At 35.1% G+C, this 19,746-nt stretch overlaps 1 protein-coding gene across 1 annotated transcript in view; it reads right to left on the bottom strand.

Moving 5' to 3' along the window:
• Nucleotides 1-161: 161 nt before the first annotated feature.
• LOC124372504 (probable ATP-dependent RNA helicase DDX23) overlaps nt 162-19,746 on the bottom strand; it is a gene marked incomplete at its 3' end in the record, with an annotated part of 34,142 nt that continues 14,557 nt past the window's right edge. Inside the window, 7 exon segments of the mRNA XM_046830904.1 lie at nt 162-277; nt 2,155-2,278; nt 10,691-10,849; nt 15,019-15,138; nt 15,977-16,110; nt 17,610-17,746; nt 18,966-19,090. Coding sequence (XP_046686860.1) covers nt 162-277; nt 2,155-2,278; nt 10,691-10,849; nt 15,019-15,138; nt 15,977-16,110; nt 17,610-17,746; nt 18,966-19,090 — 915 coding nt within the window.

Consider the following 19,746-nt stretch of genomic DNA (forward strand, 5'->3'; position numbering starts at 1 on the left):
AATGACAAAACACTAAAATGGTTTGAAGCATTGTCAAAAATTGTCATCATTGGCAAATTAATTAAGTTTACAGACGTAATACAAAGAAATAAGCTGATATGAACATGTATAATATTGTATACTATAAATGGATGAAATGTAAAAATATACAGATAACCCACCTGTCTGTACTTCTTCTTTGAATTATAATTTGCAAGAAGTTTTGCTTCATCTTCAGCATCTTCATTATCTGGTTTTAAGTTTGTTACAGGCATAAAATCTAGGATCTTTTGAACATCTGAAATTAATAACATTTTAAAATTAATACAGTACTAATAGATTATATGACAAACAAACAACATTAAGAATAAAACTACAAAGCAACACCACCAAATAATTACATTGGTCCCCCAAGACCAATACGTTTAGGCTATGGATAGATAATATAATTTCTTTATCATTCTCAACGTTATTGTTTATTTCTCTTAGTACCAACGTTTAGTTACCAATGTTTTTATTTATTTTAAAAACACATTTATAAAAAAAATATTCTATACAGAAAATATATTATGTATTATATTTTAATCACATCATATTTTAATCATGAGTCAGCACTGGCTGGTCAGCTTAGTTCCCATTAGTTTACTTAGACAGATTTTGTGATGTTCATTTTCTAAGTTAGAATTCTGTATTTTTTGCATTAATATAAAAATAGTTTTTTTTCTGAAAACATGCTACACATTGTATTTGAACTCAAATAATAAAATAAACGAACAAGTACTTCAAAATTATAGCTTGTAACATTTTACAAAAACTAATTTAAAAGTTTATTTTTTATTAAAGTAAACAATGTTTAACACATTGAATACTGAAAATGCTTAACATTGAATACATAAATTGCCGACCCATTGTTATTGATTACTCAAAAAGTTATGTCACTGTTGCTAAAACTTCATCAGGATATGTCCTGTCACCAATGTTGGCAAAAATCAGTGACATCATTCCTAGTATGTAAATAACATAGTTCGTGCGTAGGAGGCTATCTTCATTGAGGCAGTTGAGTTAGTTCACAGACAATATAAATAAAAAATCAAAACACTATTATTATAACTATTTGTAAGTGGACAACAATATTTTTATGCCATCTGAGGGTTTTGTGCTCACAAGGGTAGTAAGCCATCAATCGGTCCATGCAGTGACCCCCTTCATGTGGCCATTATACTGCACCGTTATAACTTTCAGCTGCTTTCTCTTCTAATGGTAACCATTTTATTTCATGTTAAGTAATAAATTCACAGACAAAATGTCATGGAACAATCATTTTGAGAAACTATGATAATAATTAAGCTCATTATTTACTTTGATAAGGGCACATCAAGCACATCAAGGGCATAACTCCATTTTATTTCACTCAGGGCACTCCTGAGTGAAAAAAGATAGCATAATATGCTGTATTTAAAGGTCACCTTTACTATGGAATAGCAGCATGGGGAGGCTGTTTTTAAGGCAACCTACTAAAAATCCTGACAATACAAAAAAGGCAATAAAATACAGCTGCAAAGATTTCACCTCTATTTGTATACTGGACACAATATCAAACTGTTTATTAAAACTAAGTCTGTCAAGAATCACGTTCTTCATAGTATCTAAATTAGACACATACAAAACTCTCTGATACCTCACAGAATAGCTGCCTTTGAAAAAAAATATTTTATAATGGAATGAAAATGATTAATGCACTAACATAAGAAATCATGTCCAACCATTTATGTTATAAGAAAATTAAGACAACAATGAAAACTGGTTCCTGTAGAAGTTAATAACAAAAGTGGAAGAATCTTACTCCTGGAGAGACAGACCATCTTGACGTCTAAGCTTGGTCTTTAAGTAAAGATACGTGATTGTAAGTAATGAAATTCTGACTTCTGACTTCACTACTACCTCTGCACTTGGTAACCTAGAGTTCTTTCATAAACATACATTCATTGTAGCCACTACTTGCGTTTGCCAATACCAATCAGAATCTGACTCAGAACTCTCATCCATTGTGGATGTACTTCTTTATGGTTAGACTGTTACTTAACAGCCTATCTGTAATTTAATTAATTGCTGAGATATTAAATAACCAAACATCATAAATAAAGCAATACAATCATGTGAACATTGATTACTTACCAGGTTCAAAACCCATGTCTATCATGCGATCAGCTTCATCAAGTACTATATATGTACACTGGTTGAGTACCAAATAACGGTTCTCTAACACATCAATCAGACGACCCGGAGTTGCTATTACAATCTGAAACATCCATCAAGTTTAAATCTTATAACATCATCACTATTATTTAAATTATCAATTACTTATTAAAGATATAAACATAAACACTATGTGAAATGAGATTATAAATGTTAGCTGAAAATCTAAGAAAAGAGCATGCATAACAACCAAACAGCTGAAAAACTGTCGTTCAAACAAAAAAAAAGCGTGAACAACTAAAAATAGATGACCTGCTTCACTGCCAATCTATTGAAGTGAAATACGAGGCATGTTTTTAAAGTAAGTACCGTTTTTAAATTACGCCGCCGCAGCACTGCAGTTGCCGTTCAGCGCATGCACGTAGTGTAGCTACATTAGTTGGGAAGCCACAGACGCCATTACGACGCCGTTTGATCGAGTCTTCTTTTGTCTACATGATTTTAAAATGCCGCCGACAAAAAGCAATTGACATTCATCATCAAATCGGTAAAGTTTACGATGAAAACATTATGAGTGAAGGAATGGTACGGAAATGGGTTAGGGCCTTCAAAGATGGCCGCACAAACATTCATGATGAGGAACGAAGTGGGCGACCTTCAGTCATTACCGATGATCTCATTCAAAAAATGGACTGTAAAGTGAAAGAGAACAGACGGTTCACAATTTCGTCCTTAGCTGAAAAATTTCGCCAATTTCTTTGATGACGACATACAAAAGGCGGTCCCAAGATACGAAAAGTGCCTTAATAATAATGTAAATTATGTAAAGAAGTAGAGGAAAGAATGCTCTTTCAGGTAAATAAAGTTTTGTTTGAATAATTTACTTGTTGATTTGTTTATATCAAAACAGTACTTAATTTAAAAACATGCCTCATACTTTCAACAAATTACAAGGGCTATCCAGAAAGTAGATTACGTTTTGATATAAACAAAAAACAAAGTAGAGGAAAAATTTGTATTATATACATTTCAAAGTGACACTAAAATACAATTTTTCAACACAATCACCTATTTAGGCACTTATCATAGCAGTGAACTAGTTTTTAAATTTCAGTGTTATAAAATTCTGTCACTTGAGACTTCAACCAGGTAGTCACAACACCCTTCCATGGGATTCGCGAGTTACCATCTTTTTCGTAAGTCTCTAAAGATGTTAATTAAACAGCCATAAGCTGATTTTTATGGGTTTCTGTTGAGGTTTACAGTATCCATCTTGCACAAAATTTATAACCTAACTTCTGCAAAACAATTTCGTGTAACTAAATTCTTGAAATTTGAAGAAAACTAAGCGAGTTTTGTTACTGTGAACCAGCGGTCTTCTTTAATCTTCTCATTGAGTTTAGAGACAATTTCATCGGTCACAATGCTGGGTTGTCCACTTCGTTAATCATCATGCACATTAGTTTGGTAATTTTTAAAACCTTTTTTTTTTTTTTTTTTTTTTTTTTTTTTTTTTTTTTTTTTATTAGGGCCATAAAACACAAGAGGTTATCAATGGCCTCTAGATTCAAGACAACAGCTCATGTTGTGGCGTTGTCATTTGTTGGTAGTACGTATAAGGTCGTGAGAACATTAAATAAAATAGTTTAAGTCTAAGCAATAACAAAGTATATACTATATACTAAATAACAATGCAACAAACTCAACAATCAATGTTATTGTCAGAGTGGCTGTTAAATGGGCCACTATGACAACAATTAAAAACGAAATAATAGGGGAAATAGATACTGAATAATTTTATAACAAAACAAGAACATGGTGGAGCATGGCTGTAGGTGGGCCATCCTGATTCTAATAGCTTAGGATCTAGGCAACAAGAGTAATAAATCTATTAAATACTAAATAACAAGCATAAACCTGGGAACAAAACAACGTAGGTATCAAAGTATGGAGGAATAAATAATTAAAATTAAATCTTGCTTACTAGGGAGGATGCTGTTAAAAAGGCGAAGAGCCTCCTCACAACAGTTTCGTCATCACCTAGCACATCCCTTAACGAAGCTGGCAGATTGATAGCTCGACGGCACCTTGAGTAGCAAGGACAGTCGACCAGCACATGCTTCACTGTAATAACAGTGTCGCATGTGGCGCAAGTCGGTGGGTCCCCTCGATTCATAAGGAAGCCGTGAGAGAGCAGTGTGTGGCCAAGACGAAGGCGACACAACACCACCTCCTCACGCCGACTCCGGCGATGAGCTGTACCCAAGGTCTTGTGCAGTCTTTGATGATTCTTAGCTTGTTGTTGTAGACCGCCTGCCATTCGGAACTCCACATAGCTTTTAGCTTGGCTTTCACCACAGGAGTGATGTCTGATGCCACCATCCGTAAGGTGAATGGTTGGAGCTCCAAAGCTTCTTTTGCTCCTCTGTCTGCCAGCTCGTTGCCATGGATGCCTACTGTCCGGGAACCCAGACAAAAATAACAACCACTCCCCTCCGACTGTAGCTTGTGTAGTGAGGACCAGATACTTCGAACCAAGATGTTCTTAGAGTACATGTCGCCAACTGCTTGCAGACTACTAAGAGAGTCACTGCAGATTACCAACTTACCAGGTTCTAGACCACGTAATGTTCAGGGTCTTCTGTATAGCTGTCAGTTCAGCCGTGTAAACAGAGGAGTCGCTGGGGAGTCGGAAACCGTATCGTCTACCCGCAGTAACAAAAGCGCAACCTGTCCTCGGACCATCCTTTGATCCATCTGTGTATATCACATCGCACGGAGAGAGTTGTTGTAAGATTTGACGAAATTTCTTGATGATATATGGTGTCCGGTGTCGTATGTTTTTTAAAGGTGGAGAGGCTCAAGATTATTTCTGGTGGAGTTACGGACCAAGGCGGGACATCGCACTGATGCAACTCCCCTGACCTCGTAATCGGTTAGACCTATCTGAGAATTGTATGATATAGCTCTTACACCAATTGGTGCAGGGTGCCTCGGTTTTAGTAATGAACTGATCGTGTAGTGAATTGTTTTAGGACCCAGTCGTAGGCGGGATTTTGAGGTTTGGACATGAGTGTGTGGACGTAATTCAATGAAAGTTGAACTCTTCTATGACTAAGCGGAGGCTCTCCTGTTTCGGCATATATACTAATCACAGGGCTAGATCGCAATGCTCCCGTGGCCAGTCTTAGAGAAGAGTTGTGGATTGAGTCTAGCATCTTGAGTGCATTAGGTCTTGCTGATCCATAAACCTGACATCCATAGTCCAAGCAGGAGCGTATAAAGGCTTTATAGAACCTGAGCATGCAGGTCCTGTCTGCCCCCAATTCGTCCCACTCAGAGCTCTGATAAGGTTTAGCCGCTTAAGGCATTTAGACTTAAGATTTTTAAGGTGTGAAATCCAGGTAAGGCGGCGATCGAAAGGTTAGGCCTAAGAATTTAATTTCTTCACAAGGCGTTATTCTCTGACCCTTTAAAAAAAAGTGTTGGTTCATCGACAGAGCGCAAACCTAGAGAACACCATGCACCTCGTTTTTGGCAGAGAAAAAGGTGAAACCAGTTCTACCGCACCACTTAACAAGGCGATTAATAGTGAGCTGAAGAGCACGCTCCGTTGTAGAAAGCCTTTTTGCAGTAACAAAGATGGCGAAGTCGTCAACGAAGAGAGAACAATGTACCGGAGGGGCGACACAAGAGGCGATATCATTGATGGCAATAGCGAACAGAGTACAGCTCAGGACGCTTCCTTGCGGAATTCCATTCTCTTGAATGAAAGGTCAGAAAGAGTTTTTCCTAGCCTCACTTGAATAGATCTATCCATCATAAAACCGTTAATGAACGCCAGCATGTGGTTTCCAATTCCCCAAGATACCAGTGTATTTATGATACCTCTCTTCTCCAAGCAGTGTCATATGCTTTCATTAAGTCAAAGAAAACGGCAGTCATTTGCCTTCTTTGGATGAAAGCATTCAGTATGGCCGTTTCCATTGTTATCAAATGGTCAGTAGACGATCTCCCCTGACGAAAGCCACACTGTGGGGCAGATAGGAGATTATTTTTCTCCAAAAACCAGGACGAGTCTCCCGATTGACCATGCGTTCGAGGGTCTTGCAAAGACTGCTCGTTAGTGAGATAGGTCGATAGCTCCCAAGGAGAAGTGCTATCCTGGCGCCCATTTTGTGCAATGCGATAACATGTGATCGACGCCAAGACACAGGGAATTTGTTTTTCTATAAAATATTCTATTGTACAGAAGGAGTAAATCATGTTTAATACCAGCTGGTAGGTTTCGCAGCATTGCATATGTATGCTATCGGGACCTGGAGCGGAGTTGGAGGTGGCCTTTAGTGAAGAGTTTAGTTCGTGGAGAGTGAAAGGATGATTGAGAGGAGAGTCGTCGTTGTAAATTCAGATTAAGGGGGAGCGATTCTTGTATGGCTTTGAAATTTTTAAACTCGCGGGTCGTAGGACGATGTTTTGGAGATTCCCGCAAAGTAGGAGGCAAACCCTATTTGCGATCGCCTTGGGCTCGGTAACAAAATCATTTCCATGTTTTAAACCTAAGATGGGGGGTGGGGAGTGATTATTGCACACAGAGCGCAGTTTTCTCCAAACGTCTGACACAGGAGTAGTTCGAGTAATGTGGTCACGGTAAAGTTTAGCCAAGATTGGCGCCGACTCAGTCTGAATACTTGTCGAGCCTTCGCTCTTGATCTCCTGAACCGCTCAAGATTTGGCTCAGTCGGAAATTTATTAAATATTTTTAAACATTTTCTTCGGTCTTTTAGGGCTTTTGAGCATTCATCGGACCACCACGGCACATTGTGCCTCTTTGGTTTCCCCGAAGTTTTGGGAATGCTCTTTTCGGCCGCTAAAACCAGTGATGATGTGAATAACGATGTTGCTGCGTTTATATCAGTGTTTTGAATGTTTTCGGTTTGAGAAACTTATGCTCTTTTTGAATTCATCCCAATTGGCTTTGTTAATTATCCATCTCGGAGTCTTGGTCAACGGCTGGTAAGGGATTCAATAGCCACAGCAATCGGGGCATGGTCGCTTCCCGACAGGTCGGATAGGACAGACCAATGGACTCTGGTGGATAAGGCAGGACTACAGATCGACAAGTCAATAGCAGACCACGCGCCAGTTCTGGGGGCACATATAGGTGGCCGACCCATCGTTGAGGGTCACAAGTTGTAATCCGTCGCACAACCCGGCAACCATGTTACCTCGCTGACCGCAATGGCCGGAACCCCAAGAAAGGTGATGAGCGTTGAAGTCGCCAACAATCAGAAAGGGAACTGGAAGCTGAGCAATGAGGATCACTCAGATCATCGCGAGCCACAACCAGAGGGGTGGGTGGTAGATACAGGGAGCATATAGTTACTGTAATAGGGAGTGATACTGTTACTGCAATTGCTTGGAGATTGGTATTGAGGTTTATCTCTCTGGCATTTAAGGAGGGGTCAGTTAGTATCGCAACACCTCAACTCACAAGCAATGGCTTGGTAGTAGTCGCGACGAAAAGTGTTGTAGTCCTTTTGATTAAAATGTATGTGTGGAGCTAATTTGGTTTCTTGTAGCATATTACTTTGGGCCTTTTCGTGTTTATAAGGATCTTTAGGTCTTCTAGGTGACTTCTCAAACCGTTAATATTCCATTGTAGCAACATTGATTCTGTTTTTTATATTCAATCGTATTTTTATTTATAAGTAATTATTTTTCTTTTTATGGTTTGCAGTTGGGCGGAAGGTTCCCTGAACTGTCTGGAGCTCCGACTGCAACTGCAAAGGGTCATCGATCATATCTTCGTCAGGAATTGACTGTAGAGGAGGATTTAGATGAGGTGAATTTCTTACCGGCACCTTCGTCCTATTGTCTACTTTTTTCTGAATCGACGCTTTGAGCTTGGACGAAATCTGTCTTTTTCTTCCAAGGATAACTGTGGTTTTTATGTTCTGTTGCGATCTGTCTTTGGAATGTGATGCGACTGCTGAATATGTTTGGGGCTGATTCTGCTTTGAGCCGGTTGTATGGGCCTTTTGAGTAGATATTGTTGGCGACGATAAAGAATGCCCTCCTCCAACGGCAGCAAGCTGTTGCACAAGAGTGGCAACCTGCTCGTTAGAGTTCGGAGCATACCCTCCAAAACTGAGCAGATGAACATTGGGTAGGATGGACCGGGGCAGCAGCGGCTTCAATAGGATACTCCCTTTTTGGGAGTAGGGGCAACCTTCTCCTATACTCCCTGCGAGCCTCGTTGAAGGAAAGTTTTATCGAGGGTCACTATCTTAAGAATTTCTTTTTCCTCTAAATATACTTTGCATTCTCTAGAGATGATAGGTGTTTCCCTTTGCAGTTTTACAACACACTGGATGTCGTTTTTACAGCCTTCCTCGTTATGGCCCTCTGTGGCGCAACGAGAGCAAGTCTCTGAATTGGTGCACACCTTGCTAGAATGCCCAAACCTTTGGCACCTAAAGCACCTCTGAGGGTTTTTAAATAAGGTCTTACTGCCAAGGACAGGTATCCGGCCTTTATAGTAGACGGGGGCTGAGGCATAGCAAAAGTCAATATCAATCCAGCTGTGGGAACTTTTTGACCGTTCTCAGTCCTAAATATCCTAACCACGTCCGTTACCATCGAATAATGCAACTCTTCTCTGAGCTCATCTTCACTGCAATCGATGAGATCACGGCTAAAACAATTCCCTTAGAGGAGTTTAGAGAAGGATGTGGTTTGACATTGATCTCGACCTGGTCAAAGAAACGTTGCATTTGCAGGAGCTTCTTGGCTTGACCGCAATTCGCAGCCTCCACCCAAAATTGTTCCGTTTCTCAACTTTCTGATTGACTTTGGTTGTCCTGCTGTGTTGAACAAGGGCCTTATTTATAATGAAGGGACTGATCTTGCTCAAAGACTTGCCTTCTTCCTTGTGGGCTTATTATTAGGAATAATGGTGTGGGGATGCATTGTCAAGTTCTTCACTGTGAGGTTCTTCCTGTTTTCCGTTGCTTGGTTTCAACTTCTGTCGACGTTTCGTCAGAATCGCTAGCGTGACCGCGCTTTCTGTCCGGATCGTAAAGGTCTCTTTCTACAACTCTAGTTTGCCCTGCGGGGGGGTTTGATGTAGCCATAAAGTTGTATACCAGCGCATCGTGTTGAGTAGTGCGGGCCGATTGACGGGAACGGGCATGCCCTCGGGCGTCTCTCAAACCGTAGCTTGTGGGACAACCTACCCCAGTTCCCTGGGGCCCGGTTTTTATCGTTTACCAAGCTGGGTATACGCGCACAAACTTGGGGACTCGCAACGTGGCAGCAGGGGCTCCGACACCCCTGCCTACTGAACACTTCCTGACCAAGGACATCGAAGTGGCTGGCTTCTGAACCAGTACATGACTTACGCCTCGGCAGAGACTAGCTCACATCAGCTCTTACCGACGCCAGATTGGGCTACCAGCGCCGGCTTAAGCACTCCCAGCGGGCCATGTACTGGAACGGTCGAACAAGACGGGAAGATGTAGGAATGAAGAAGAGGAACAGACTACTGGAAATGTCCAGTGTCAGAAGTAGAAGAGGGTGGCCAAGGTATGCCAGAATAAGAAATAAGAAGAATAAGAAGAATAAGAGAATAAAATAAGAGAATGCCACAAGTAAGTAGAAGTAATGACATACTCAGCTCGGGTAACCCCGTGGTCGCCGTCCACGTACTCATAACAGTTATGAGCCCCTGGGGGAAATTTTTAAACCTAATGCACCACTGACGTACTCTACCTGCAGACCCGCACTTCACTCTTGGGATTTTCAATTGCATTAACAATTTTAAACTGCAATTTTAAAACAAGAAAGAGTGACAGTAACCTCTCACTAGCACGGCTGAATAGCCATAGAAGGGAGAAATGCCCTGACATTAAAATGGCCACGATAGTCCTGCCCCTAGCTGCTACAGAGCGAAACGTAATCTATTTTCTGGATAGCCCTCGAATGTAGGACCAAGTCTGTATGTTTATTTTTCAGTAAATATTCACTGAAAACACTGATGACCAAATCGAGACAAATTTATCAACACCAATATTTTTAAACCGTTTTATTGTAGAATTCATTACAGACTATATAAATACATCATTATCTTAAACATCATCTTAATCAGCATAATATTTTAAACAAAATATTTATTTTTTGCTATACATATATAGAACAGTACTTAAAGTGTTACTTAAAGAACAGTATTTATATGTAAAATATTTTTTAGTTTTAAAGTGTTTAGAAAAATAATAAATTTGCAAATAAAATTAGAATAATTGTTAGATTGTCACTTTTTGGCTCCAATGTATTCTACAACTATATAAAAAAATTAAATTTAGAACATTGGTTAAGAGTTAAAGAATGATTTAAAATGATACCAACATTAGCCCTAAAATACTATCCTAAATACTACAGAAACTTTACAAACCACTTCTATGGTTAATCTAATTATAACATAGTATATGGAAAATGAAATGTCTAGAAACATTACCTCACAACCAAGTCGTAGTCGGAACCCTTGCTCCTCCCTGGACAGACCTCCTACCACCACTACTGTTCGGATGCCAAGAGGACCACCAAATTTGTTTGTTTCCTCTTCTATTTGTTGTGCCAGCTCTCGAGTTGGAGCCAGAATAATGGCATATGGTCCCTAGGAAAGATAATATTAAAAGAAGATGTAAGACAATTATATCCAATTTCTTACATAGCAAGGTTTTTTGTTCTGTGTGGCTGTAAAAATTATTTTTTACCACATAAAATAAAATCAGCATTTAATGCATATTGACTGTAGAATAAAAAGTTTATGTATTTCTTTACTTGCTTATGGTCTGACATTATAGCTTGGACATTTATTTTGATATTGTTATCAAATTTTGAAAGATTTAATATTTCCACACAGGTAATCAAATAACTTGGAAATAAAGCTGCTGATAATGATCATAACTTAAGTACTAAAAAATCTTTCATGTAAGGTAAAACAACTGAAATATATACTCTTACCAATAAATTGCCAATAATGGGTTTTCCACAAATTTTACTAATCTGAGAATAAATTTCAGGTACTATCATATCTTCGGCAGTAAGAAAATTAATGCATGATTCACAGTCCCAGATGCATTTTAAACAAACATATTGTTATCAAATTTTAACAAATTTAATATTTCCACACATGTAATCAAAGAACTTGGAAATAAAGCTGCTGATAATGATCATAATTTACTAAAATCTTTCATGTAAGGTAAAACAACTTGAGGCACAGTTGGCTTCCAAGGATAACATAATTCAACATCTGAATGAGTTGAAAAGTCAACTTAGGCAGAAAAAACTATTTACTTATTCCCAAAAAAACTAAACAGGCTTCGAAGTATATAAAACCCCCCTTGTCTAATGTAAAATTGAGTGAAAACCAATATCATATATTGGATGAGTTGGAAGAGAAGCAGCAATTTGGTTTAACTGTAAAACAATTGTCTAGGCCCGAAAGAAAGAATAAACGGAAGACTACTAAAACTTTAAAAAATTAGAAGAAAAAGGCTGAAGTAAAGAAAACCATGTTGCATGATCATCATGATCTCCTAATGAAACCAAGACATAGAGTCCTAATCATGGCAGATAGTCATGGATGAGATCTTGGCAACGTAGTGCAAGAAGTGATGGCAGAAAATGTTTGTGTTATTGTCAGACCAGGCGTCAAACTGGATTCAGTTGTCAGTGATTTGAGGGCCTTTATTGAAGACTTTAATCATGATGACAAATTGGTGGTTAATGGGGGCATGAATAATATTCGGCCTACACTGATTTATGGTAGAACACAAGAAGACAGAAAACATTAAAATCTGGGTGTCTACAGTTCTGTTGAAAAACTATCCGGCCTCTCTTGACAATAGTTTTGTCACCAATACAATTTTTGGGAATTTACCTAGATACCCAATTAAATTGGAACCAACACATACAATATATAAGTAAAGGGCTCTCTACAGTCATTTATCTTTTAGGTCTTCTTAAAAGGGCTGTTCTTAAAAACTACATAAGGACTGCCTATTTTGAAGCAATTCTTTGATACAGATTACATTTTTTGGGACAACTCTGTGAGAATTGAAGACATTTTAATCCTCCAGAAAAAAGCTATTAGAGTGATGACTAATTCTCATCAACTGGAATATTGTAAATCACTTTTTATTTTATTAGAAACTCATACCATTATTAATAGTTATAATGATGTAATGACCTATATTTTTAAAAATCTAAAATTTCTAAAGTTTTAACAATGAAATTTATTTATATAATACACAAACTAAGAATAATGCTGTGATTGGTTTTCACCGTCTCAGTAAAATCTTGAATAGCCATACAGTGATATCCCTGAAAATCTACTACTCTTTAGAATCATTAGTGAATAATTATCCTCACAAAACTTTCACTGGACTTTTTTATGGTTGGCTTTGGAAGCACTCCTTCTATAGCTTAGATGAATTTTTAACAATAGGACAAAATGAATTTTAGCTGCATAACTGTTTATATGGTCTTTGTTGTTATAATGATTACCTTTTAAATATTTTCATTTATTTGAAATTAACCCTAAATTTAATAGCTAATATTTACCTTATAAATTAATCTTGTAACTAGATTGTACCATTCGTTTAACCTGTCTGTTAATTTATTTACTTGTATTTTCATGAAAGCCATGAAATTAACGTTTTGTTTACAGCACAAAATTTCATTCTAAATAATTAATTAAGTTATTATTTTGTTTAAATTGCTTTACTTCTGACTTCGCATAATGGCTGTATTATGACATTATCAGCTACAGTGTATTTTATCAATCTATTAATTAAATACTAATGTATTTGGCGGAGCCTAACCTAAAATATTGAAACGAGTTTATATCTTGTTGATATTAGAGAGCTACTTGAGACCAATTGTATTTTACTCTGCAAATAAAATACTTTTAAAATAGGTCAATATATAACTTGGATTTCATATTACTTGGTACGTTTAAGGGCAAATATTAACTCTTTTACTGCCGACGTCCGACATATCGGACGTCAGCATTTTTTGCCGAAAACGCCAACGTCCGATATGTCAGACGTCTGTTTTTTTAGTTGTTACTGACTACTGTTATGTTCAAATGCCGAAATATTCGGTATTTTGGTTGTTTAGGAGCAAAGGATAATGAAAAAAGCCATTTGAAGAACTTTGGATTTCTATTTTCGTCGTCTTTGACTAGAATTGACGAACTACCTAGACAGCTGTCAAAACCAGATGATCGGGTTAGGTTACTGAAATCTTCGTTCATTGCTGTTGTTTACAATGTTATCGAAAGTTTTTTGAAGTGTTACTTTTGTTGATCAAGGATAAAATGAGTAAAAGAGTTAAATCTAACTCTCCTGTGAGTGAGGGAACAATAATTAACAGTCTAATCGATGGTGGTGTACAAGTGCAAGACGAACTGAGTGACGATTTCCTTCAGAATTTGTCAGATTCAGATGCCGATAACGATTCTGATGCCGATAACGATTCTGATGCCGATAACGATTCTGATGCCGATAACGATTCTGATATTAGTGTTAGGGCTATTGATGACAATCAAAGTGATGTGGATGACACTGATGACGATCCTGACTTTATCTTACCATCAGATAATGAGGAGTTATTAGATAGTGAGGGGGATGTGGCACAGATAAGTTTACCTTCAACTTCCACTGGTAGGCCTAGAGGAGGCCTACCAGTTTTGGGAAAATCCTCATAGTGCAGCTATGTTTCAAGGTAGCACCTTCAAATTTGGTATATGTTCTAAGCAATTGCTCTAGTTTATAATGATATCATGCTCATAATTTTAGTATAATTTTTAAAATAAATTATCAGATGCCAAACACAATTTTTATTTTTTTATTTATTTTTTATTTACATCATTAAATTTTTAAAATTAAATAATGAGTTTGTTTCAAATTAAAATGTCTTTTTATTATTTAAAAAAACAGCATTTAAATATGAGTAAATAAAATAAAAATTCATGCAAATCTAATGAAAAATAAAAAAGATACAGCATTTTTTGTAAATGAATGCATGACAGCGATTTTCCTCCTTGGCAATTTTGAATGGTACAATAAAAAAATGGCCGGCAGTAAAAGGGTTAAATAACCAATCAATACAATTTTAACTTTGAAGCTAAAACTTAGTAAATTGTTCACGAATTTAATCGAAACCTCATTTATTTTAGAGAGCTGAAGATCAAATACTGTCAATTAAATACAAGTCGAAGAGACGTACATGGTTACGCAAGCACCGAGTGGTGACATAGAACAGAGCTGGATTACTAGCAGTGGCCCACCGAGCTTAGAGAAAACCACCAGTAAGTCTACCTGAGCTGAGTGAGAGATAAGTATGGGCTAAACTTATCTCTCATGGCGGCCTACCACAACCACAAAGGGTTTATGCTCAGATTTGGCACTAACTAATCAGTGCTCGAACATTAAAAAGTTCTGCTTCCCATTGGGCACTACACTGTCTTCATGCAACAATAAAATAGTACACTAGTTTGTACTTTGACAATTACTTGAAAGATGCAAGTTGTATAATCTGAAAAATTATCCAAATATTCTTATTTCTGTTTTATACATTTCACATATTGGAGAAAAGCACTGAGCCATATAGCAAGACTATATCAATTTAAGACATTCTGAAATTCAAGTTTACAACATGGTGGTTGAAATAAAAATACTGTTAACTGACTAAATTACTTCACTTATCAGTCAATTTGTTTCATGAGATTACTTTGTACAACATTTATACACATAACCAAGTAATGATATTACTCACTTGATCAACATCTTCAATACGATCAATCTTGGGGAGAGATTGAATCCACATCAGCAGAGGAATCAAAAAGGCAAGGGTCTTACCCGAACCAGTCTCAGCCACGCCAATAATATCTCGGTTCTGTAATGGGATAAAGAAAATATTTTAGAAATATTTATAGCTAATAATTTCCTGCAGTTATATTTCTTGCATTTTTATAGTACAGCAATAGCGTTTTATAGATATCCCATCACGCTTTTCAATTGTCTTTTGGTATTGAAATGTAATGAAAACACAGTTTAGTTGAAATAACATTGAAAAAATGTTTACATGAACAACATACAATACTATGTTACTTCCTGGTTAATAATAGCATAGTAATATTTTTACAATTTTTAAAAAATGTCTAAATATTTTAATTTATTATTTAATTTTACAAGCTAACTTTGTGTCACTTCAAAATAACAATGTTTACAACTCTTGATTTGTAAATCTTAGATTTTGAATAACCATAATATTATGACAGCTTTTTCTATATTTTATACAACAATAATGTAATTAATTTTTCAAAACAAACATCTGAACTTATAATGTTATAATGCATTCATACTCTAAATTTTATTTGATTCAAATTAAGTAAGAAAGTAAAATTTTTAAGATAAAAGCCTGCAAATAGGTTACAACAAGCTGATCACTTGAATTTTTTTATGAATAGATGATTCTATAGACCTCAAACAATAAAAGAAACGATCAAGACCTTCTTTTTACATTAATTTTACACTTATTTATCGTACAAATTAGCATCTAAGAAACATAATTGATTCGCTTCATACCATTACTGATAAATTCCTATAACTTTTTGAGCGTTAGAAAATTTATTTCTAAAAATTGTTATGAAAATCATAAATGTTATATTATAACCGCAAAAATATTTAAAGGGTTACAGTTTAGATATAACTATTAGAGAAACATGCTTTACCTGCAATCCAATCGGAATGGCTTGTCTTTGAATAGGTGTTGGATCTTTGTAGCCAACTTTATCAATGATTTCTGCAATTTCAGGAGGAAATCCGGTTTCTTTCCAATTACGAATTGGATCTGGAATCCTTCCACCTGCAAAATTATTGAATTTGTACCATCTTTCTACAATTTTGTTATCATTAAATTTTTGTTTCCATGTTTTATAGTTATAAAAAATGTATGTTTTGTTTACATTATGTTTTTTATTAGACAAATTATTTTGTATTAATGTATTCTTTTGTATTAATATTTAAATTAAATACTGTCAGTGCTCAACTCCACTTGTTTTATAAACAGATACCCTGTATCTGCAAAATGTAAACTATTATGAGAGTTAGAAACCTACTTATATTTTACAGTTTTAACAGGTGTATCCCTAGAATAATTTTTGTTCATAAAATAGTGTATAGTTTATTGTGTTTTATAAATAAAAATAACAAAGAAATAAAAATTTGTATTAATAAATCTCAGCAGTTTTCTTTCAAATATTGGCATTTTGTAGATTTATGGTATTAGAATTTAGGCAACAATTCATTCCATACATTTGCAGTTATTGTTGTTACAAAATTTCAATATGATTGGACCATCTTGCAGAATATTGCAATTTAACATTGTTTAGATCTCTGAGCAATAGCCTTACAATTTGGCTTTTAAAATGTTATCAACCCAGCATTTTTTAGTGTTGCCTTCTTTGCAGCAAGACACTCGTGGACATGAGAAAACAGCTTGCTTCAATTACTATAAATAATAATTATAAAATTAAATTTTCTTTTTCCAAACAGTGGCCTAATATTGTAAAAACTATAAATAATCTTGATTATAGATTTGGAATCTGGTGATTCTTTTGTATACATCCTGTAGGTACTATAAATTTTAACATTGGTTTTGTGTAGTGTTATTGTTTCACATTATTCACAAGATTACTTTATGGTACATCTGATGTTTTCAGGAGTAGGGACATATATCACACATCATAAACTGTAATTTTATATGAGCATAATAGTGTTCACATGTGCATACAGTTTAAGGACTAAACATCTCCTTGTACTAAGAGTAAAGTGAGACTATATTTGTCAATTTGTTTTCTATCAGCCAATTTACAGCTGTTTTAGCCGAGATAATAACTGAGAGTACCACACTCTAAGTATATACTACTGTACCCATACAGCTACAGTAGTTTGTTATAGGTTTAGTCAATTTATTTACACTAAAATTTTCATAACAACTACAATGAATTTTAAGATGTTCACTGAAAATGGAACTTTTTGTCCATAAATAATTAATGCTGTTCAACATTTACTTAAAAACATACATTTTCTTTGGATTTAAACTAATTTTGAAATTTATTTTCATACTAAAGTGTTCAGTTTTATTATATGAGTTTTCAAAATAGTACAGAGGGGCTCTACAATCTGTTAATCTTCTCTGGACAGATAATTTGGGTTTTATTAAAATATTTGAAGCATATGATCTTCAAGTTCCAGTAAAGAATAGTTTTGAAAGAATTTGTCCAATACTCAACTAAGTAAATATTAAGGATGTTTTTTTTATACTATTGTGCAATATGAAATTAAATCGTTACAGTTAAATACCTTTTATTGTAATGTTATAATCTTCCCTAAATATTCTCCAATCTCTCTCTGTCATTTCATCTAAAGCTTTCTCTGACCAATGTCTGTCATCCCACTTTTGCTTCTCTTCCTTCTTTTTCACTTTCTTCAACCGAACTCTAAAACAGAACATCTAAGTAGATTATTTGAAATTATAAAATTGTGCATCTTAAAAATACATAGGCAATATAACTGTTAATTACTTATTATTTAAATAAGTTTACATAACCTTTACTGAGTCGTGGATATTGATATTGATCAATGTCATGCATAAGTACGTGCCAACAATGTCAATATTACAGATACCAGTGATAAATGAACATGTCATCAATGTTCGCAGAACTATAGATTAGTATGCAATAGCAAGATGCTCATTCAGACGCATTGCAAAGGCCACATTCATTATGAGAATTGTTAAATGGTGGTTGGTGGTTCATTGTATGTCAAATACTCATGACATCTACTCATGCATGCTGTCCATTAATGGTTTCATCTGAAAATGGTTGTCTCCACTTACTTACAAAATTAATTGGAGAACATTCACGGTTTTTCCTTTTTTTTAAATATTTTGTTATACTTCCTTAATTTCATCAGAATACATTCCTCTACTCTTCCTTGTATATAGCATTAGTATTTTATGCATCAAGTTTTAAAATGAAGTATTGTTAAAAAAACTTACTGCTCAGGCAATTTGTAATATATTTCAAAGTTTGAAATTTGAACTTTTTTCACAATAATATGCTAATTTGTAGATACATGTTCAATAATTATAAAATTGTGGCTGTTTTATAAGTTTTTTGATTTCTTTTACAAGATGATTTTTATTTTGTTATAAATTGAATCTCTATGAAGTCACACTTATTTTAACCCAAATCATTTAAAACTAATCTAATAATGGGTTACACATTGTCACTCAATGGTAAAAGTACTGCTGCCATTGATAATAACTGATACAGAATAAATATTTCATCAAAATATTTAAAGTTTTATTATCAAAGTACAGTGACAGGGTTAAAGAATAATTTCAAATATCAAGAACACTTTAAATTGAAATTATTAGGGAGTATACATTTTTATTGTAAGAATAAGCCCAAAATGATTTAATCTGTTACTACTTCTAAAAAAATAATATTTCAAACATTTCTCAATACATAAAATAATATATCAATGTTAATTTAGAATGATATATTATAAAACAAAGTACTAGTTTTTATACTCTCCAACCAAGAGAATAACATGGTAATACAGCATTAAAAAGAAATAATAATAATATAAATAAAGTTAAGGTTATATTAATGTAATGTAATATTCGAATTTGATTTAATCGAGACAACTTACTTTTCTTGTTCTTTTTCTGCATCAGTTCTTCTTTTCTCAAGTAATTCTCCATAAAACTTTGACTGGTCTCGTTTCTGAGCTTTAATGTCAATACCAGCCACATTTCCACGGCCAAAAAATTGTACCTGAAAGAAACATTTAAACACTTTTAGTTCAGTATGACGTCCACTGAGCTCCATAAAAATAAATACCAATGATATACCGAAAGTGAAACCGTAAAGGAAAGTATCTTGTGTTTTGTTATTTAAAACTCATTCACAAGATCTACATAGATGTTACATTGAACAAATATGAGTCAGAATGACTTTTTTTTTGGTTAGATATTCACTTGCAACAGATGTCACACTGAGTCCGGTCTTGGGCTGGAACAGCCAAGATAGCGATTTCGGACTGATTTCACCTATCAACCCCAAGAGGTTAATCAAACAAATAAAACTACTTTATAATATAAGAAGATAAAATAAAACCATGAACATAAATCCGTATTGTCACAACTATTCTGATCTCTTACAATGAAGTCAAATTGTTATTTTGTTGGTCCAATTCACTTAACATGTACTCAGAAAGTTTCAAAACCTAGAAACTCTGTTATGTCATCTTCATATCAATTGTCATTCATTGTACAATTCCCTTATAAACTGAATTGAAAATGAAATTTACTTATTCACCAACAAAATATAATTATAAACTGACAATGTTAAAAAATGTGAATTAGTCTTCTCAAAGACTACATCATCTGTGTGCAGAGATTAATTCAGTTGTCAGTCTTTAAACTATCTAA

Source organism: Homalodisca vitripennis, unplaced genomic scaffold (assembly GCF_021130785.1).
Source record: "Homalodisca vitripennis isolate AUS2020 unplaced genomic scaffold, UT_GWSS_2.1 ScUCBcl_3331;HRSCAF=8805, whole genome shotgun sequence".
Lineage (NCBI taxonomy): Eukaryota > Metazoa > Arthropoda > Insecta > Hemiptera > Cicadellidae > Homalodisca > Homalodisca vitripennis.